The 22,875-nt window shown below is 38.5% G+C and overlaps 1 protein-coding gene across 2 annotated transcripts in view; it reads right to left on the bottom strand.

The window, feature by feature from the left end:
• LOC108712943 (unconventional myosin-Ie) overlaps positions 1-22,875 on the bottom strand; it is an 88,245-nt gene that overhangs the window by 36,160 nt on the left and 29,210 nt on the right. For both annotated transcript variants that reach the window (XM_018255484.2, XM_018255482.2), the window contains exons 2-5: positions 13,007-13,150; positions 6,858-6,947; positions 2,619-2,713; positions 49-136 (exon numbers count right to left, since the gene is read on the bottom strand). In XM_018255484.2, the coding sequence (XP_018110973.1) occupies positions 49-136; positions 2,619-2,713; positions 6,858-6,947; positions 13,007-13,150 (417 nt within the window). The remainder of the gene's footprint in view (positions 1-48; positions 137-2,618; positions 2,714-6,857; positions 6,948-13,006; positions 13,151-22,875) is intronic.

Raw genomic sequence — 22,875 nt, forward strand, 5'->3', positions numbered from 1 at the left:
GGTTTCAATCCCTTCAAAGTACAAGTCCTTCAAAAAAAGACAACTCACCTGAACTTTAGAACCACCTCCAGAAATCTTTGAGATGTAGCTCATGATGTATTTTGCAGCCACTGTTTTTCCTGCACCACTTTCACCACTGCAAATATAAAAACAAATTGTAAAAATAAAAGTATACTGCAGGAGTAATTAAATTGAACAATTGAACTTTTTTATTCTTTTATAGTGCAATTAATAATTTGTCTTGTGACACTGTACAACACAATCTTAATTTTAGGACTGACAGCACCACTAGCCATATTTGCATATTAGTTTACAGATTAAGCTACGTATACACGGCCAGTGATGCTTCTTTTATGTAGTCTCCTTATGAATGGAACTGTAACACTAGTGTTCTGAGAGAATTCCAATGTGTCTTCTAGTTAATCCCTTCATGTTTTCCAGACACCCCTATTAAATCACAAGGCAGCAGTCTCCACTCCCCTATCATATGGAGGGGATTACAGCTAGAGGCAGATATGGACCATTCTACATGCCCAAGTGGGTAGGAATACAAAAATGAAATACTAGCCGTATGACCAGGCCCCTCGAGACACACACAAGCATACCTTAGCCATAAATAGATATGGATATTCCAGTGGGTCTGTGCCTTTATTGTGCACAACCGAACTCAGTAAAACATAGGCTTGACCAACAGGGAGAACAATAACACGAATCTGAGCTTATCCTTTTTTTTAAAGCAGTTGTTCTGTACTTAATTGATACCTAGGCAACAGAAGCCGTGGTTTGAAGTCAACATCCTTTCCAGTCTCTGAAATTGCTAATTGTTCTTATTAAAGCAACAGAGACCTCAAAGGACTTTCCACAGGGGACGCACAACTGGCACCATTTTCTAATTAGATTTACTCTAAAAATATGCTGGGATATTAACGTCCTCCTGCAACTCGATTCTTATACCAACAAAACATCTTTCCAGGTGGGAGCTTACAAGTTTAGGACATGAGGGAAATGTGGCTTCTACTGAAAAACAGAATGAGTCACTAAATGGGCACAGGATTACAGGAACTGGAGGATCCATGCATACAATTCTGCAGCGTTTGCTAAGACAACCCTCAGATCTGCAAAGGCTGTAAAAACTACAAGATCACAGCATTTTTTGTTTTACTTTTCAGCACTGCGAGTTACCAATATCCACACATAAAACAAACGACACTGAGACATGCAGCAGTCCTATAAATTTGTATTTAGTAATATATTGTAACCTTTTCTTTTGCCCGTGGTTTTGCAGATTAATCCTTTGTGGTTTAGTCATTTATCATGTTTTTGGTGGAGTGGTTGGAACCTTACATGAATCAAAGTTGTTTGACTTCAAATGGGCAGAATTAAAACTAAATGACTGGGTGCTTACCTCTATAAGAAATAAATATGCTTGGTAAGTAATATGCTTGAGAGTGTGCCACCTAATGTAGCTAGCTATTGGCTTTGTTGTGCTGAGTGCATACAGTGGTTGAAATCAGGGAACACAATGTGCTCCTAAAATGACTAGCTAAGTGTTGCTCAGCACAATATGCCTTTAGCCTTCCCTAGTGAATGAGTCAGTGACAGTTAATCAGCCACAGTAGAACAATATTTCAATATTTTTTGGAGTGTTTAAATGCTGTAAAAAGACATATCTGTTCATAGAAGCAGTATACAGGTCTACAGAATTCCAGTTTCTTTCATTTGAAAGCAAGGATGTCCTAGTTCAGCAGCAAAGGCCAAATAAAGATGTACATTTTTTTGCACATTAAAATTATTATAACTTATGATATTTGCTTCAGAACCTGTGACCCTAGGGGCTTAATTCACTAAAGGAACTACATTTTAACACTTTCTTATACATGGCACATATAATAACTCAACCTGCTATGAGTAAACAATTTATTCTGGAAAAACAAATGGAAGCTCCCAAAAGACTTCCATACTACTACTTTCCATAAACAATTATTGTACATTTAAACATGGGTGCTGTTATATATATAATAAAAGGAAGCAACTGTTGTTTTTATTACAAAGTATATACAAGATCTATCCATATAAATATAGTAAAAAAAAACTTCTGCAAGAACAGAACAGAAAGCTGTCATTAAAAAAATTCTAAGGGTTAAGAAATAAATTATGTATGAGACAGCTAATAGTTTGCTATTCCCCTTTACTTTACAGTCTCTGCTTCCTATATTTTAGTTGTATGGGTATTACTGCCGCAGCACAGAAAGATAAACTTAACTATACAATAAATATAATCAGAGCAAAAATATTCTTCATCTACCATAAGCCTTGTGTCTTTTTAGAGTACAATAAATGGAAGATAAAATACTACCTATGCAATGATCAGTAGCTCTGCAGAAAAGCTTCAAGTAAGAAATAATCAAGGGTACTGATTGGTTATTTGGTTCAATAGCTAAGTTAAATATCTGTTTTATTTATCAAAGGGATACTCTCAATGTCTTAGTTCACAGGTATGCTGAATTCATCCAAACGTTGCCCCAGTGCAGACACTTTTTAGAAAATCAGACCTGCCTATAACCAACTTCTTTGTGAAAAGACTAAGTACTGAGGGAAAAACAAGAAATACACCTTACCTTATAATAACACATTGGTTTTCCCGGTCTATGATCATGTTTCTGTACATATTGTCAGCCAGCGCATAGATATGTGGTGGATTTTCATACTGAGCCTAGAAAGTAATGAATAACAAAGGATTTAATATCTGGATCTTCAGTTTCATGACAGTACTGCTGATATGATTGTACTTGCAGGATCAGGAAAAGAATGTGACTTTTCATTTACTTTCAGTAAAGCCTTATTTACTGAATTAATGTTAAAAAAATCAGTTATACTGCCCCTTTAGTTGCTGAAACTATAATAAAGAAGTAAAGGTGAAATTCCAAGTTTCATGGCGGCACATCTGCTTTGAGAAGTCACCAAACAAGGATGGAATAACCAGTATTTTAAAATGGCTAATTGCCTCTCAAAACAAACACATTACAAAATATAGTTTATTATGTTTTCACTTACACAACACCTTCAAAGTGTGTATAAGAGTTATGATTACAGGATAAAATTAGAACATTGTTCAAACAAGTAACAAAAAAAAAACCTAAAGGTAGCAACATGAATAGTAAGGAAGCGGTTAATCTCATTTAAACTGGTGACCCTGCAGCTGGTGTGAACTACAGCTCCCAGTGGCTGAACGTTATTGTGCTTCTGGATGATGTAGTCCTCATCAACTGGAAAGCCAACAGTTTATTTACTTTGCAAAAACAGACATGTGCCCTGCAGAAAAAAAAGTCTTTATATTAAACAGGGCAGGTGCAGCCCATGTGACAGTCCTTGTAAAAGAGAGATAAAAGCACTGATCTGGGTTGGGGCGCGGTACACTATGCTAATATTCATATGGCAAAGAATATGAACCAAGGCGTCTAAATTAGCTCAGAGCGGAAGTGCCCAGCTGGATTTCATTGCTTTAAAAATCCTAATTTTTTTCATGATTGCTTCTTTTTATGGCATTGTTTTCTTTTTAATACAGAACCTCTGACTCTGGAAATACTACTAAATACATAAGGAAACAGACTTGCTGATCAAATCATATATATCATATAATCATAAGATATTATTCAACCCTATGGTAACAGGTTACAGGCACTGCTCTTGTTGGTAGGTTAATTGTTAGACTGCTAGAGCCCCGTGACTTTTCTGGGCTTAAGCTGGCCATAGACGCAAAGATCTGATCTGATTTTTGGACCGTGTGTGGAGAATCCCGACATTTTTCGTCCGGCAGAGATATGTTGTTTGGTCGATTAGACAGGTTAAAAGATTTCTGTCGGCTGCCGGTAATATCTCTGCATGTATTGCCGATCGTATGATTTTCAGTGGGAGACTGTCACCAGCTTTTGTCGGACATAACTTTCATACGATTGCTGTCAGGGGCAGAACATCAGCTGATCTGTTCTTTTCTACTTTATTTGATCGGAATTGGTTAGTGGCAGGACGGGAGATGGGGAAGTCCAATCGTACGATGATTCGTACGATCGGATCTTTGCATCTATGGCCAGCTTAAAGGAATTGTTCAGTGTAAAAATGAAAACTGGGTAAATAGACAGGCTGTGCAAAATAAAAAATGTTTCTAATATAGTTAGTTAGGCAAAAATGTAATGTATAAAGGCTGGAGTGACTGGATGTCTATCATATCAGTCAGAACACTACTTCTTGCTTTTCAGCTCTCTTGGTTTACACTGACTGGTTACCCCGGTTACCCGGCAGTATCCAATCAGAGACTTGAAGGGGGGCCGAATGGTTCATATCTGTTGCTTTTGAATCTGAGCTGAATGCTGAGGATCAATTGCAAACTCACTGAACAGAAATGTCCCATGTGGCCCCCCTTCAAGTCGCTGACTAACTATAGAGCTGAAAAGCAGGAAGTAGTGTTCTGTTATGTTGATATCCAGTCACTTCAGCCTTTATACATTACATTTTCTATATTAGAAACATTTTTTATTTTGCACAGCCTGTCTATTTACCCAGTTTTTATTTTCACACTGAACTATTCCTTTAAGGGGAAAAGGGAGACCAAAGTGTTCTTGTCATGCCTCTGTGAGTGTGATCTACATGTCCGTGAGAGAAAGAGAATAAAAAAAGCAAGAACAGATAAAAAGGAAAAGAAAGAATGAATGACTTGAATCCATCATGGAAGTGGGGAAAGCAATATATAAAGGCAAAACCTGGTCTGGAGGACTACCTGTAAAAAGAGGATGCAGGTTAGAGGGGTACTTTGAATAAATACATAAACAATGGTGTGTGGCTCTGTTATTTGTGCAATAAATCATAAATCAAAAAAAGAAATTAAAAAGTAAAAAAGAAGAAAGTTATAATTGGGCTACTGCTTCACTAATTTTGAATTTAGAGGGGAACTTTACTGTCAAAACCATATTGATTGCAAAGAGCAAACGTAACTGATGACTCTACACTTTGGAAATGAATTAGTTGCCCACTCTGTAGCATTCCAAGTAGCAGCTTACTAAATCTGGTTGTGGACTCTCTAAACTGTTACAGTCTGATCCATTGTTTGCTGGCACTCAACTAGCTGCTTTAGTCTCTACTGAACATGCTCAGTGACAGGACAATAGACATTAGGGAAGCTTATGTGTTACAATTTGATACATCAGTTACTGACATTTCTCAATGGTTGCTGAAGAATACTAGGCAACTAAAATTAGGGATGCACAGATTCCAGTATTTCATACCTCCCAACTGTCCCGTTTTTAGAGGGACAGTCCCTCTTTTGACAGCTCAACCCGCAGTCCCTCAATTTGTACTGGAAAGTCCAGTTTTTCTCTCCACTGAAATAGTGGGGTGCACTGAAGTGGAATCAGCACTGAGGTTGAGTCTGTATAAGCAGCTGTTGGGGTTTCTTCAGACAGCTGCTACCAGAGACAATCAATCTATCCATTAACAAGCTGTGATGCAGGTTAGATACTCAGAGAAAAAGTGATGCTGTATGTTACAAAGCAGCCCACACTAGTAAGATACACTTTTATGTCTGCCTAAGCCAAACTAAGTACTGTCTTTAATAAGTTGCACATTACATCAGGAGTCTACTCTCTTGTACTGACATTGAAACACACGGAGGGTGATCCATATCTGCTTGAGAACCTTATAATCAAGGAATGTTGTTTTAATGCTTATTTTGTTATGTAGATAGCTTGCAATTCTATTGAGACTGTGAATGATATATACAAATTGGACGGTACTGGCACAAAGCTTGCCGTTAAACAAAGGAACCACCTTGAGCTCATAGTTATCCAGTACAGGGCAGTCCTCTCTTCCAGAAAAAAACATCTTAAATTCCTTATACTTTGCTATGTTTGGCACTAGTTTCTTATGTTAAACATGAACAATCACATCAAGAGCGCAACAGGAATTTTTTTCAGCAAGAATCATAAGCAGAGCAGGTAGCTGAACAATAGTTGGGTGGTCTTTTGGGGATTGTTTTGATATATATCTACATTCCTAATCATTTGCTATGCTGGCAGTGGAAAGCAATTTCCAAGCCTGGACACCTCAACAATCAAACAGGAATTTAATCAAAGATGCATTGTTAGAAAACCATTTATTTTGAAGATGTGTAACACCCCTATAAATATAAGGCTAAAGGAGTGAATACGCTGTTTTCCTATACTGCTAAGGTGGTCAGAACTGCTTGTTTGGTGACCTTGAGCCCTATTTGACCACCCATACAGTGGGCAAAATTGGGCTAACCCAAAATCAGATTTTGGCTTCCGGCTAAACCACACTATTGTCATAAACACAATCAGATACATTCTGCCCAACTGACACATTTATCTGCTTTGATGAGTCATTTCATTAAAAAATGTTCATGACAATCAGGAAAATGCTTTGTAACTGTGATAAAATTCAAACTACTAGACATACTTGATTCCACATTCTGAACTAAATCTGCCCCATGTTTCATACATAGATCAGTGCTGTCCAACGTATTACATGTAGTAAATCAATCATACCTTATATATCGTGAGGATCAGATTGAATTGACTATGGAGCCTGTAAGCAGGCCCGGACTGGCAATCTGTGCCAAAGAAAGTCACTATTTAGTGGCCTGGTGGGGGCTGTTTGGGCTTCTGTGTACCTGAAATGCCAGGGCCTATTTTAATTCTCAGTCCGGACCTGCCTGTAAGCAATCTTTGTTGGGCCACATCGGGTCTGTGGGATTCAGTTGAACAGCCCTGCCACAGATGATTATATTCCTGTAAATTTGACATTCTTTAGTTAACCAAAATCAATAACAAATAAAACATACTTACAGCTCCTTGGTACATTTCTATTTCCTTGTCTCCAAAGTAAGGCATCTGTTTAAAGGGATTCACTGAGATGAGCACTGGCCCGATGTATGTCTACAATTAGTTATGGTTAATAACGAGCACTGCTATTCACTGTATTGCTATGAAATGAACTGGTTAAAATGCAAATTGAAAGCTGTACACATGCAAAGGCAACCAAAAGATCTAACTTACAAGGAAAGGATTTAATAAGCAAATTAAGAAAAGAGGTCCGTAGTATATGTACAAATATATGAAAGACTCATTTTTAAAAAATTGTCTGTTGAAGTACTTCTTACCATGGTATATGCATGATACAAGGGGCAATGAGGAAAGGATATTTCACCATCAGCTTAAGAAGGGCTTCACGATTTAAGCAATTAGCAAAAGAATGTTCAGCACAAGCCCTATTCATAACGTTCATGTTCAAAAGGGGGGTACATACTGCCCCTTTTAGTCAATTTAAGTAAAAACACACAGTACTGAGTCCATGGTAGTGCAATATAAAATGTGCACTATGAAATATGCACTGGAACCACTACAAAAATGGCTTCCTCATGCTGCTATATCCAATCACTGCTGAGCCCTTTTCTACGAATTAGCACTTTCTAAACAGAATGTAAAAGTTTGAACATAATTAATAGCCCATAACAAATTTATGGCAACTGCTTTGTAGTAAAGTGTATGAGCCATGTCCTCTGGGTATCAATTTAATTTACATGCTTGAACATACATGCATGTATGAATTTATTTGCTCATTAAATAACTGTAAAGACTGAGTGATTTCCAGGATTCCTCTTCATTTCATCTCTGTAGCTTTTCCCAGAGGAAAGCACCAACAAAACACTACCTGCATATAATCCTGAATGGCTGTGGTTTCAGACTAAGGACCCATGATTCCTGTGACTTGACTCACTAATTATAAATAGAATTAAAAAGAAAGAGTGACTAAACTGGTTGTTTTCCTACACAAAACACATTTGTTCATGAGGATATCGCTTTAAAAATGAATAAATACTAGTAAATGGGATATGTTGATTTGTGTGCTTTTCTGCAAGTATTTGATCGCGTGTCCAATAATCAGAATTTTTTTTCAGCAAGAATCATGAGCCGAGCAGGTAGCTGAACAATAGTTGGGTGGTCTTTTGGGTATTCTTTTGATATATATCTACATTTCTAATCATTTGCTATGCTGGCAAAATACATTGTCTTTGGAAAACAATTTCCATGCCTGGACACCTCAACAATTGGAATTCAATCAAAGATGCATTGTTAGAAAACCATTTATTTTGAAGATGTGTAACACTTCTATAAGTAAAAGGCTAAAGAAGTGAATAGGCTGTTTTTCTATACTGCTAAGTTGGTTAGAACCAGTACCGTAACTAGAGGGGGGGCGGGCCCTGGTGCGTCACGCGCAGCCGGGCCCCCGCCCCCCTCCGTACGGGCCAAATTGCAGGGATTTTAGTGGCGCGCAGCGCTGCCGGGGGGCCCTGAGGGAGTGCGGGTCCTGTCCCGCTTGCACCCCCTGCTCCCCCGGTAGTTCCGCCACTGGTCAGAACTGCTTGTTTGGTGACCTTGAGCCCTATTTGACCACCCATACACTGGGCAAAATTGGAACCCAAATTCAACATTGTTCAAATGTAATTTCCACTTTTCATCAGAAATTATATCAATCAAGAGGGGAGTTTGACAATGTCATAAACACAGATCAGATACATTCTGCCCAAAATATAATATGTTGGTTTGTGTGCTTTCTGCCAGGGGCACTGGGACCAAATGTGAACATCTCACATGCACAAAGTTATTTGCCAATAAACAATAGCAGTATTTGACCGCGTGTCCAATAATCCCTGTTTAAAGTGGCACCGATTAACACTCTTTCAACCCCAACCACATAAATAATCAGTCCATTCAGTGCTTGTACTGTACTAAAAATGCATATTTCATACAATCTGGGGCCAAGAAATAAATCAGACAAAAAAAAAAACCTGTTCAGGTTTGCAGCCATGGGTAACTAAGATATAACGCTTCCCCTCTTATTTCCTCCTGAAATGGGACAATCTGCAAAACAGGAAGTTCACCTTTAATGAGATTGCTACAATACATAGTACAGGGTACGGCCTTAAATAAGCCTTTAAGCAATTTGGAATAGTTTAAAAAAATCATCTTCATTATATTTGCATTTGAAGCAAGTGCTGAGCTGATTCAATGCCAACCCACAGCTCTGTTGTATAACGGAGCAACATAATTTAGGAGGAGCTAGCGGTAAGGCTAGCTTCAAGCGCCCTAGTGCATGCGGCTCTTTCTTATTCATTTACATATTGGCAGCCAACACAATTAATGCTACACAAATGAATGAGGAAGGGACAGGATGCTATGCTGCCAAACTCTGCATCAGCTTTGTGATCAGTGTGCACTTCATATGCAAATAAAATGAATGACAGTTATCATTTTAAAGGGGAACTTTTAATGAACATTTAAAATAAGCATCTTCATTCTGTCTTCATGCAGCAGTTGGGTGTCAGATGAATGATCCAATATATCTTATGGGGGGGGCTTCCTTTCCTAGCAGGTGTATTAGAGCTCACTCAAATAACTGATTCCATTACAAACACAATCTAACAAAAGAACTGCCTTTTGCAAATTCTGCATGTAGAGAGACAGAATGTCTGCTGATTTTAATAGAGTGAGCTCTAATACATCTTCCAGACAAAAGGAGCCCCCCCCATAAGATTTATTGGATCATTCATCTGACACCCAACTCTTGAATGAAGATAGAATGAGGAGAAGGATAGTGAAGATCAACATGATTATTTCAGAAACGGTACAGAATTTTTAATTGATTGTATTTAGAAAGTTTCTTATTTCAGTATGATGAAGCGAATATTAAATCTTTATTTTCGTGATAGTTCCCCTTTAAGCAATACATTTTGCTTAAATCAGCTGAGCATCATGGCAAGAGTCTCTAAAGCTGTGGCTCATTATGCATCTTTGGGCAGTCTGGCACCTGACCTTATGGATTTAAAAGATTCTAAAGATTATGTCTTTAGTTTCCTCAATAGAAGGACTCCAGTTACTGTTTTGGTAAGATCTAATATTGGGAGTTTTCCCTGCAGAAAGTGTCCTTGTGCATTCCCATTTAGGATAATGGTGGTGGTGTGGAGGCTGATTTAAAGAGTTTGGACTATGCATTAGTATAAGAAAAATGTGGCAAGCAGAATCCCAAGAATTGCCCTGTGTGACACAGGACTAAAGCAAAGCCAGCGTTCTACTTTTTTCTGTAATGGCCAGACCACCAGCTCTGTTCCACTGGAATCTATTTTATTTCACCTGATCAAAGCATGCCTCATAACATCTGCTGTTCAAATTATTAAATACAAATGTGCAGTATGATGTCCATATGTTTGCTTAAACATTTTCAATAAAATAAGCGAAAGTAAATGCTAGTTAAAGTGTGTTTTTCCTTAAAACATACCATAAACAAGCACGGCAAGCTGGTGACAGTCTCCCACTGAAAATCGTACAATCAGCAATACATGCAGAGAAATTATCGGCAGCCGACAAATCTTTTAACCTGGCCGATAGACCAAACGACCGATCTCCGTGGGATGAAAAATTCACACACGGACCGAAAATCGTACGAATCGAGGATTCGTACAATCGGATCTTTGCATCTATGGCCAGCTTTACACTACCCTATCCTACTTGAAACTCTTTTCTTTTGAAGCATCCAAACACTGGGGCTCCCTTCCACCCAATACTGTTCAAACACAAAGGTTTCCTACTGAGAAGTGCATTCCATTAACACATTACACAAACCACTCCAGTAAGCAGCGCTCAAATCAATTAACAAATAACAGCAGATAACAGCAAATAACAGCAGATATCAATTCACTGGTATACTCTTTGACGCAAGTTTCACATGCGGCGATTGTTTTCCAAAGTCGCCCGCAGTTTCCTCGTGAGGCAACTTTGGAAAACGAATCGGCATGTGTTATTAGCGCCGGCGTTTTTTCATTTTAACCAGCGCAGAGTGAGGGAAGGTGTTTGGGGAGATTGGTCACCGCAAAAACAAGGCGATTAGACGCCAGGCAACCAAATCTCCCCAAAACGCCCAGTGTGGCCTGACCCTTATGGAGAATAATGTACAATATATGAATAGTCTTGTTAAATGTACTTAGTTCAGTATATAAATAAGTTCAAACTAAATACATTGCCAATAGAAATGGTGTGATTTATCCCCACTATCAACTATTCACCCCTTCCTTAATTACTTCCTTACATAATGTAGTAAACACAGGGCAACTGTAGGATACTGTTAACTCTGGCCAGGCTTTGCACAGCTTATTTACCTGATGGCCTGAGCAAACAGATTTGAATGGAAGTGAAAGGGAGCTTTAAATCTAACTCATTTTACTGCTCCCTCCAAGTCACATAGCAAGTGTCACCGATATAATGCTGTAGGAGGAATGAGTAGAAATGGAACAAGATTTAATTAAATTGCTACTATGAGACATGCAAGTGTATATGACAGGAAACTGTATTTTAAGTCTGACTGAATTTAACATGCTACCAAAAGGGCAAGTAACTAAATCATTGTTCCACCTCACAGAAAATAATCTTACTAAGCGTTTCTCTGGAGCTAAAGAAATGAAAAGCTGCTTTGATGTAAGAGAAAAAAACAACAATATTAGATTGAGCTGCGTAGTCTTCTCTGCAGGGAAAGTCGCTGATAAAATAAACTCTTTCCATGCACTTCCCATGGCTTTTTTTTTTTCTTGTGACAGCAAAACTAAATCTCCTTAAAATATATTTAACTTGTGAACAATGTGGGCAAATGTAAGGAAAATCTTCCAGCATTCATACTGTTTACCAACTGATATTTGCAGGCTTTACATCAGGGTCGGCCAACCTGCAGCCTTCCTACAAATTCCAGCATCCCCCCAATAGACAAAAGCTGCTAAGGGGATATTAAAATCTGCAAGGGGTGTAAATGACAGGTTTTCTTTATCACCAATGCCCCTTATGACGATCTCCGGCTTGGTTAGCACTTTATTTCTGCAGACTATGAAATAACCTATCCTCATCACATTGAATGAAAATCCCTAATGTGTTCCATTCTTTTATACAGACTACATCAACTTTCGTGACTGATTAAAACCATGGTGATTTAAAACTATACCTCCAAACAGTGTAGGTCTCTATAAAACTATATAGTTCACAGTTCACATCTAAAACCCTGCTTCATATAAATAAACCATTTTCATAATCATATACTTTTTTTAGTAGTGTGTGCCATAGGGTAATCAATACCTCCCAGATTTTGACAGCTCAACCCACAGTCCTGGATTGTTACTGAAATGTTCCGACTTTCTCTTTTATCTCCTGCACAGCCACAAAAAATATACAAGGTTTCTAAAACTTAATTGGCTTTTGGCAGAGAGCCCAGAATACGTTGCAGGTGCACGTAGATACTTTTGTAACAATTTACGATAATATGAGCAAATAAACAATTGTAGCAATTTAAGATAAGCAGGTCTCTTGGGGAAACTGTGACTTGCAGCTTAAAGGGCAATTCACCTTCATTAGCAAAACTGTAATAACACAAATAAACATGGTAATTGGGGGGGTGTGGCCACAAAATGGGCATGGTCAAAACATTTTTCACCGCACACCGCTTTGGCCTTTTTTCTATTTCAATCTGTAGAAGTATAAAGGTGTGGGATAAATCCAAGGCAGCAACTGTACTTCAAAGCTTCTTTATTGGGGAGTAGAGATACACAACATGTTTCGGGCTGCGCCCTTTGTCTTTCTATTTCCAAAATGTTGGGAGGTATGGTAATCCTAAAGAGAAAATTGCCATGTTAAAAACTAAGGGCCATCTCTGAGGCAGAACACAGTTCATCACAAAATGGTCGCTTTAGTTAAGAGATGTCAAAGGACAATCTTTGCTTAAATATATACAGTATATTCCCGTTCGTAAGATTATTTAATATGCAACTTAATATGATATAAAATGTTGCTTAAGTATTTATTTTGGAAGTAAAGTTTTCCTTTAAGCATTTAAGTACATTTTTTTTACTATAATCTATTATAGTATTTAGCCAATATAATTTAGTGTTAACCAAGGATACAAAAATGAAGTCATCCATATAACGTTTCTTTAGATTGTCTACTATAGAATCTTCTGTGATTTTGGAGAGAAGAACCATATCATCCACTCCGCTGTGCTTGACATTGTGGCTTTGCCAGTGGTATCTGTAATGTCCTTTGCTGCCCTGTAAAAGAACAAAACGTAGATCAACATGAAAAAACAGATAGACAAACAACACATACAGAGCTAAAATGTATCCAAAGACAATATTCAAGGCACATTTTTGTGCCTGTTATTCTTTAACAATGGTTCCAAAAATTAAGTAAACAGCCCTTAAAATAACATAACGTTTAAATTTCATTGGAGCAAACAACAAGAATGCACAGTAGACATGAAAGATCCTTATTCATAAATTCCCAGGTACCAAGCATTTTGGATAATAGATCACATACACATACTATAACAGAAGGGAACCTGAAAATTAGGTAGATCCAAGTAGTCTCAATGACTTGACTTGATACCAGACTAGGAAGCCAAAGGGTAATGCCACACTAGGGTGATTTGTTGTAGGTGGAGAATCGTACCTACCCACAGACAACAAAGCTCCAGAAAAATACCTTTCCCTTAACTTACTTTGGTATTGCTGTGCATAGAACACTTTACATTTGACGAACCAGCCTTATGGGAAAATGCCTTCTTCTGCACTTTTCAAGATTCAGTTAAATTGTCATAAAGGTGTTTCACACCTATTATCCCCACATTAGAGATATGTTCCCCACGTGTTGCGCAGATTTCCCATGGCTGACATATCTCCTCGTCTTTGCCCTAAGGGGCTGCTATTTCTAATGCAACACCGAAACAAAGGCTTGAGTGTGGTAACTTTTGAAGGATGTTCATATAAACAGCATTACAAACACAAACATTTTATTAGACTTCATTTTACACAGTAAATCATTATTGAAACAAAAGCTGTAATGTAATAGATTATTCTCATTTTACAGCCTTCATTTAGATATTTACAGTATATTTAAATATTTAGATGAAAGTACAAAATGTGTGATTGATTAATGTGTAAATGCCATTCTATCTGGCAAAACAAAAATACACAGCAATACAATTTCTGTAGCATGTGTTTGAAACATGATAAGCAAGATGCAGACTGTGTTTTGGAATGATCATTATCAATAAGGAATTGATTAAGTGTTGGACAGAAATACAGGGTAATTTAAAAAGTCTGATCAATTGGCGGATTATTTAAGGGTTTCTTCAAATGATAAGAGATCTAAAGATTTCTGCCTCTATTGTATTTTCTATTTGAAGTCTTTAGATCTTAGATGAATGAAAGTCTACTTCAGAGAAAAAAAGGATGTTTTAATTTATACATTTTATTTACTTTAGAACATGGGATAAAGTCAGCAAGTCTTTGTAGATAACACGTTGTCTAATTCTGGGCAGTGTCATTCTGTGGCTACTAAAGCAAATAAAGTTCTGTCTTGCATAAAAAAGGGCATTAACTCAAGGGATGAAAACATAATTATGCCTCTTTATAGGTCCCTGGTAAGGCCTCATCTGGAGTATGCAGTTCAGTTTTGGACTCCAGTCCTTAAGAGGGATATAAATGAGCTGGAGAGAGTGCAGAGACGTGCAACTAAATTGGTTAGAGGGACGGAAGACTTAAATTATGAGGGTAGACTGTCAAGGTTGGGGTTGTTTTCTCTGGAAAAAAGGCGCTTGCGAGGGGACATGATTACACTTTACAAGTACATTAGAGGACATTATAGACAAATGGCAGGGGACCTTTTTACCCATAAAGTGGATCACCGTACCAGAGGCCACCCCTTTAGACTAGAAGAAAAGAACTTTCATTTGAAGCAACGTAGAGGGTTCTTCACAGTCAGGACAGTGAGGTTGTGGAATGCACTGCCGGGTGATGTTGTGATGGCTGATTCAGTTAATGCCTTTAAGAATGGCTTGGATGATTTTTTGGACAGACATAATATTAAAGGCTATTGTGATACTAAACTCTATAGTTAATATAGGTATGGGTATATAGAATTTTAATTAAAAGTAGGGAGGGGTGTGTGTATGGATGCTGGGTTTTCATTTGGAGGGGTTGAACTTGATGGACTTTGTCTTTTTTCAACCCAATTTAACTATGTAACTATGTAACTATGTAACTAAGTGTTTCCCTGTATGACACAAAAGATCCATAAACATCATATCAACAAAACTTTAAACTGGTAAAACAAAATCTATCCTCAGATCACTTTATAATCTGATACTTAACTGAATGTCAAACGAATAAGCATGGGGTTGGGGCACAGGGTGGTTTTAGTTGAGTGATGATGCTTAATAGTACCCCATTAATCCTATTTGGCAATACAAACACTAATTCAATAGCATTCAACAACGTACTCTCACTTGGGCATCTCAACACTCAAAGTTGTAGGTTTAATTTTAAAAAAAAGAACATTGTGCCGAGATCCCAATAACCTGCACATGGTATAGCACACTGCTTTTTGTGAGGTTATCTAAATTTGTCTTATGTATTACTAAAACCAGGCCAGTCCTGTATGCCATTATTATTTTAATATAATCTGGTCCATGTTGTTTGAGAATTAATCGTTACCCTACATGTAATACATTGGGCAGCACTACCAGATTTTGAACTACACTGATATGTGCAGAACATTTTTCAAAGCCTAAAAATATTGTTTTGGAGTCACCAATCATCGTCTGACAAAGATAGGTTTCAACAGCTTTCCTTTTGTTCATTCCATTTTGTACCCACAATCTGCATGCCTGGTTCTTATGCCTATTCACTGATGGATAAACTGCTGAGTGCAGGGTTCTACAAGGCATATAAGAGTAGTAGTCATTGATCAGATTTTCCTGCTGCAGGGTTTCTATAACAACATGTGTGTAATATGTGCAGGCCTTAAAGAAAAATGCTTACACTTTTGACTTCAAATATTTGTGCATTAGAGATTTTTCATGTATAGAAATGACTTAAACTGTACCACAGGTCTAATTTTAAGATTTTAAGATTTACAGTTAATTTTATACTTTGCATTTTTATTAAATGTGACATAACCCATGATGTAGCCACGATTAACCAAATCTTGCTCTAGATCCAAACCATTATTAAAGATTTAACGAGGCTCAAAGGGAAATGTAAAGATATTATATGGAGGGGGTGGTGACTTTCTTCTGCATGCCATATTTGACCAGTAAATGTTAAGAAAAAATGCTTTTTCTTAACGCAAGTTATCTTTAATGGCTGCATAACACATGGACCGGAGATGAAAAAGCAAAGAAAAGCAACATACGGTTAGCAGAGAGATGTGCAGCTTTAGATTAGTGAAAACCCAGTAAGTCTCATAATTATTCAGACTGTTAATTACAGAAAAATTCACTATGTAGGTTATGTAACACTCCCATAGGAGTTACTCTCAAAAGTAAGCATTAAAAATACTGTCTAAATGGCAGAAGAGTCTGTTTCATAGATTTCAGATGAAGATGATTTCGGACCTTGCTACAGTATCTCCTTAAAACACATTAAATTCTTATGTTCAATAAATACTCTCCCTTAAAATATGTGTTCCCTTTATTGACCCCTATATCTAGTCACTGGCAATATTGTTTTGTTTTATGAGAATCAATAACTACAGTATATCGGAAAACCTTTAAGATGTCAGAACAGCAAAATAATGCCATTAAAGGAACATTCACTGGTTCAGTTGAAAAGAACATAAAAAACACAGCTAATTTAAAATCACCCCTGACTATGCCGAGATAAGCAATGTAAGCAATATTATTTATGAAATAACCATGTCCCTGAGCTTAAACCTGGCTTAATTCCAAGAGCTTGTTACAGGTTCTAACGATTGTTGAGATATCTTGTGCTTTCCAAGCAACAATAACTCTCGAGTGTTAAGCTGGCCATAGACACAAAGATATAGTCATATGAATTGAAGTTTCGTACGATTTTTCGGAACCTGTGTGGATTGTCCTGACATATTTCGTACCATGGCGATCAGTAGTTTAGGTGATCGGACAGGTTAAAAGATTTCTGTTGGCTAAAGATAATATCTCTGCACGTATTGCCTATCTGATGCTATCAATGGGTGACTTTCACTACTAACTTTCATACGATTGCTGTCACGGGCAGAACATCGTCTGATTTGTTCTTCTTTTTGGGACGTCCAATCGTTCGTCCAATACAAGGGTAAAATCTGTCATCTATGGCCAGCTTATGGTACCAGCACACTGAAGTTGGGTTGTTACTCAGACACAGACTACCTTAATATTTACTGTAGCTAATACAGAAATATATTAACTCTACTCTGAAGTCTATTGCAGTGGCTTACTGCCACAGAATAACTAACTACTGCATTTCTGTCAAAACTGCACTAGGAATACTATTACCACATGCTGCCTGAATGTTATAGTTCTCTTTCTGATGTGACCAACACAGCCATTAAGCAGCAATGTGTTCCCCACATGTCTCAATAGCGTTTTATATATCTATATGTTATGGTGTTTAAATGTTTGAGAAACCTTTTGCATTTTCAATATTTCTGCATAAATAAGACCTACAACATAATCTGCTTTTCACGCACGTTCTAAAACCAGTTAATCTAACTCAATTAAACAAATAAGTCAAAAACTTGCTTGGTCATTTATTTATTGAGGAAAATGATCAAAAGTTTCATACGTGTGTATGGCAAAGGTATTTGACCACAGGCTGGAAAAAGTTATAAAACTATTTCTAAAGAGTTCCACTGTACAGTACAAATAGAAGCAATTCAAACCATTGTTACCCTGTCCACGAGTGGTCAATCGACAAAGATCAGACCAAGAGCAAAGCATTACAATACTCGTAAAGAACCCAAGGCCTCGTTTGCGTAGTCGAATGGAACCCAAGGCCTCGTTTGCGTAGTCGAATGTCCGTTATGGGTCCACCTTGAGAATATCACTGAACAACAATGTTGTGCATAGCAGGGTTGCAAGAAGAAAGCCACTACTATCTAAAAAGAACATTGCTGCTGTCTCTCATTTGTTAAAAACCTTGCGCATATGTCAGAAAGCTACTGGAAGAACAACTGGAAGTTCAGCAGACAAATGAGACAAAAGTAGAACTTTTTGGCTGAAATGTAAAGTATTCCTTTGGCGAAACGCAAACACTGCATTACAGCATAAGCTTACTCATCTATGAAACATGATGTTAGCATTTTCACACTTTAGGCCTACTTTGCTGTCTCCATTATTGAAATTTTGTGGAAGCACCTGAAGGGCAAGTTCATGCCAGAAAGCAAACCAACATCAAGCTGTATGTCACGGCCGGCACCCAATACCAGAACTAGAGCCAAGCACCGTGGTCAGAGCTCTCTTCACCAGTATGTGTGACCACTTTTGGGCTTCGGGAAGGCCCTCCGCCTACTCGGGTGCCACCTGGACTTATGAGTGGGCAAGGCTAGAGTTCTGGCAGGCAATGGGGCACGGCAAGTATCTAGAGTCTTTTGGGCCGAGGATCACGGTTACAGGCAAGGATGAGGCAGAGAGGATCGTCAGACAGGCTGGGTCGAGGCAGGCAGATAGCAAGGATCGTCAGGCAGGCAAGGGTCAAAACCGGGTATCAAGCAGAAGGGGTACAGGCAATAGAGTAGTCGGGTAACAGGCACAGGTCAGGATTCAGATGGGAGCGTAGTCAGGAAACAGGCTGGGGTCAAAACGGATAACAAGCAGAATATACACGGACAAACAGCACAAGGCTTCAGGCAAAACCACAGGATAAATCCTATCACGGGCAACCAGCAGTAACAATGAATGGGTTTAAATACTGTTTGAATTTCGCGCCATTGCGCGCTGGCGTAATTACGCCAGCGCGCCTTTAAATAATGCGCATGCGCGCCGCGCACGCACTAGGACCCGGAAGCCGACGGAGAAGGAGCGCGGCGGCGTAGCGACCGTCCACGTCGCCGCAACCCAGGTACCTTTATTACACTGTAATGGCCAAGATTCCTCCAAGCTCTATGTCCAGGACCAATTAACAGTTACTGGAAAGAGTAGGAAAGAGAAGTCCTGAGTAGCGCGGCACTGTTTCTTTATATAAAAACAGTTTGCCTAATGCAGAGGGCACTTAGCTATGTCTTTCACATTTATTAAAGTGTCCTTCTGGAAGTGGCTGCTGTAAAAATAATGGCACAAAATGGCTGAAAATATAAGATGAAAAAAAAGATACTAGAGACATTGCATTCTTAGTATTCATTTATTCACATCCACAGCACTGATTTGCTTTTCGCCTCTTCTTCCTCTGTTTATGGTTCCATTCACATCCTCAGCATTGACTTAATTTTTGCCTCTGCTTATTGTTTTATTTACATCCATGGCATTGGCTTGCTTTTTGCCTCTTCTGCCTCTGCTTATTGGCATGGAATGAATGCAAGGCAGCTATACACAGCAGAAGCACAAATGCAGTATAGATGGTGTCGTTATTCTGAAATGTAGCTCATCCACTTTGGTGATGTGGCCTAACGTTATAGTTCATGCCAATAAGAACTTTTACCAAAAAAAGGAAAAAAGTTAAAGTAATTCAACTCCTCAATACATTTCCTTTTTTAACTGCAGTTTCCTGCCTTTCAGCAGCCTTGGAATCCCTGGAATTTATAGCACCACCACCAACCAAACTGAGATTTTACTAGAACAAGTCTCCTCCTTAAATGATGTGGTACTGGGTTTTCCTTTACAACGCATAAGGAATGAACATGCCTCATTGTACCATATACTGTAGTTTATGATGTATTTTTCAGAGCACAGACAGTAAAGTTTGCAGTACTGACTCCTACCCTACACAACTTGAAATCTGAATGTATCTCACAGTATCTGAAGATAACAGGGATAGATTTAATGTGACAAGACCTTGAATTCACCCTTCTGCCTATAGCAGACACATTTGGCTTCAGGTGGAGCCCTCCACTATTTGGGCACTGCCTGGTCTTAAAGTGGGAGAACCAGGGCAAAGGTTCTGGGCAAGCAAGGGAACCTGATCATAGGATGAGGACTGAGGCAACAAGAATCAGAGTCAGGTAGGCCAGGTCAAAAACCAGAACAGCAGCTCAGTACAACATTGGGATCCAGAAGAGAAGTCAAGCAGGCAAAGGGGTCAGTCCAGGCAGGGTTTAGTCAAAGTCAGGATACAGGCAGGGTTCAGAATCAGTTTAGCATAACAGAATCACTCCCAGGGACTATACTAGATAAATCTATAATGGGCATGGAAGGAAATAAAAGGTAGGGATTTATAGGCTGGATAATTGGAAATTTAAAAAAGGCGTGGATAAGTAGAAATCACCTATAGCTTCCATTCCTGTCTGGGAAACTAATGATAGTATTGAAGTCAACAAGTAACCCTGCAGCTTGCTCAAATAAGTGAGAGGTAAGGAAACTGCATAGTGAGCAGAGGGTTTCTGGTTCAAATCCAAGCAGGATGTTTCACCAGGCTATTGTTAAACCAATTCTGGCAGTAATATGAATATAAACAAGTGCAACCAGGAGCTAATGTTTCACTCTCAAAGCACTATACTTAAATTAGATGCTCCTATATGTGTTCAAAACCTGTCAAAAATACAGAAGCCTCAGTTATACATTCTGTAACCTGCCCTAAACCAGGGTTACATTTGTATTACAGTCCTGTACTAGTCAGCCCTAAGCTGGCTTCTCTCACATCAGCAGCTATGATTATATACTTTAAATGCCAGTTTAAAGACAAATAAACCAAGCTGTGTTGACTCATAGCAGTCAGCAGATCCCATTAAAACTTCACGCTAAACCCCCGTCAGCCAAAAAAGCTATTCTTTCCAACTAACTCACCCAGGAGGGGATATTTTCCTTTTTCTCTCAAAAAGCTAGAATTATAAATGAAAGCTGCTGAGGTGCTCATTATTACTATATTTTAATTAGAGTATATCTTAATAAAGCTTCCAGCTTATCTAGATTGTAAATTCTGTGGGACAGAGACCTTCCTTCATCGAAAAAAATCTATTGAAAATTGGAATTTATATTACCTGTACAATAAAATGTTTTTAACTCGTGTTACATGCTACGTGTTTCCATAAAAAAAAGTAACATTAATCTATCTGAACAGGTTCCCAGGGAATTATAGCTGTTCACGAAGTACGAAGAACTAAATATTAACATAAATTTACTATTATTATCACAAATTACAAAGCAACACATATTATGCAGTCCTGTACAATAAATGGGTGTATATATTGAATATAAAGCTTTAATAGAGAACAACAAAATACAGAACTGTTGAACAATAAGCATTTCATTTTTGCCAGATTCTTTTACATTTATATAAAAAAAAAATATAAAACAGAACTATCAATTTTTCAAAGATATATTACATATAACGTCTGTGGTCTGCCATTTGATACCACACATCATTGGCTCACGACATTCTAAAGACAGAGGCATAACTACAGAGGAAGCAGACCCTGTGGTTGCAGGGGGGCCCAGTCGGTATAGGGGCCCCATGAGGCCCTCATTAATATACAATTTCCTCTGGATCAACTGGCAGATAGGCAGGTTAAAAAAAGTAAAAAGGTTGAACTTGATGGATGTGTGTCTTTTTTTAACCTATGTAAATATTGGCAAACTCTAGACATTTTGGGGGCCCCAAAAATAATTTGCCGTGGGGCCCAGTAATATCTAGTTACGCCACTGCCTAAAGAGCTTGACTACAGTGATGTGCAGGGCCGCTGCAGGTTAGCGTTGGATGCGGGTCCTCCGCTGGTAAAAAGACAAAGAGAATCTTCAGATGCAGAGGTGCGCACAGAGGTAGTGTACAGAGCTAGAAGACGCAGGTAGAGGTTGAGCACCAGTCCTACAACATTGTGCGGTTAGGCTCAGGTATGGGTAGACCCGGATTTGAGGCAAGGCCACAAAGGCCTGGGCCTAGGGCAGCACAATTTCAGTGTCGGCATGCCGTCCAGCTGCATAACTTTCCTAATGCACTTAGGACGAGGCGCAATACAAACTTTACTTACACGCGCAGTCCTCAGTGCCGAAAGTGTGTGTGCATATGCACCTGGGGTGCGTGGGGGGAAGCAGACAGGCTGCGAATGGCCTTGGGGCGTCCAAAATAGAAATCAGGCCCTGGGTGTGGGTTATGATTTTACAGGTTAGAGTTGTGTTTTTTCTGAATCAGACATAACTACTTCACTACACTAGTAATACTGTAGAGTGCATATTGGTAATACTGGGCGGCTAGAGGGCCAGGAACACACTGCTGGGCAACTTTAATATGTAATATGATAAAGAACTTTGAGTTATTCTACAAACTTCTACTGAATATTGAATATATTTGTGGAGACAGTATAATTTTCTGGAAGTCCAGGACACTCTATGCAAAAATCAACACTACACAGTGCAGTGTAGCTGGAAGGAGGACCTGCTGAGTGGAAATGTTTAGGATTCTGTGGGTCAACAAGTTTGCTAGCAAAAAACAACCTTCCTATATTTGTTTCCTTCTTTCCTGTTAATAACACTGGCATAAAGCAGAGTTTTTACTGGCCAGGTAGAAAGCAGAGCTAGTGGCCTAGTAGCCTGTAACCAAGTGAGCAGCAGGCGGCATTTATTGGTCAGATGTTTGAAAACATTAATTTCGTTGGTTACTAGTTCTAGATCTGGGCAACCTTTTCCTTTTTATTATATCCCCCCTGAGAGTACAGTCAGTTACTTAATGTGTAAACTGATTTCTATCTCTCTGTTTTAACAGTTTAAACATGGAACAGCAACATCCATCACTGCTCTGGAATCCCTTTTTCTATATTTCTGACACAGATATGAAAAATAAATCTACTCGTTGAAAAATTTAATTTTTTTTCTTTCTAAAAAACCTGGCCC

Source organism: Xenopus laevis, chromosome 3S (genome assembly GCF_017654675.1).
Source record: "Xenopus laevis strain J_2021 chromosome 3S, Xenopus_laevis_v10.1, whole genome shotgun sequence".
NCBI lineage: Eukaryota > Metazoa > Chordata > Amphibia > Anura > Pipidae > Xenopus > Xenopus laevis.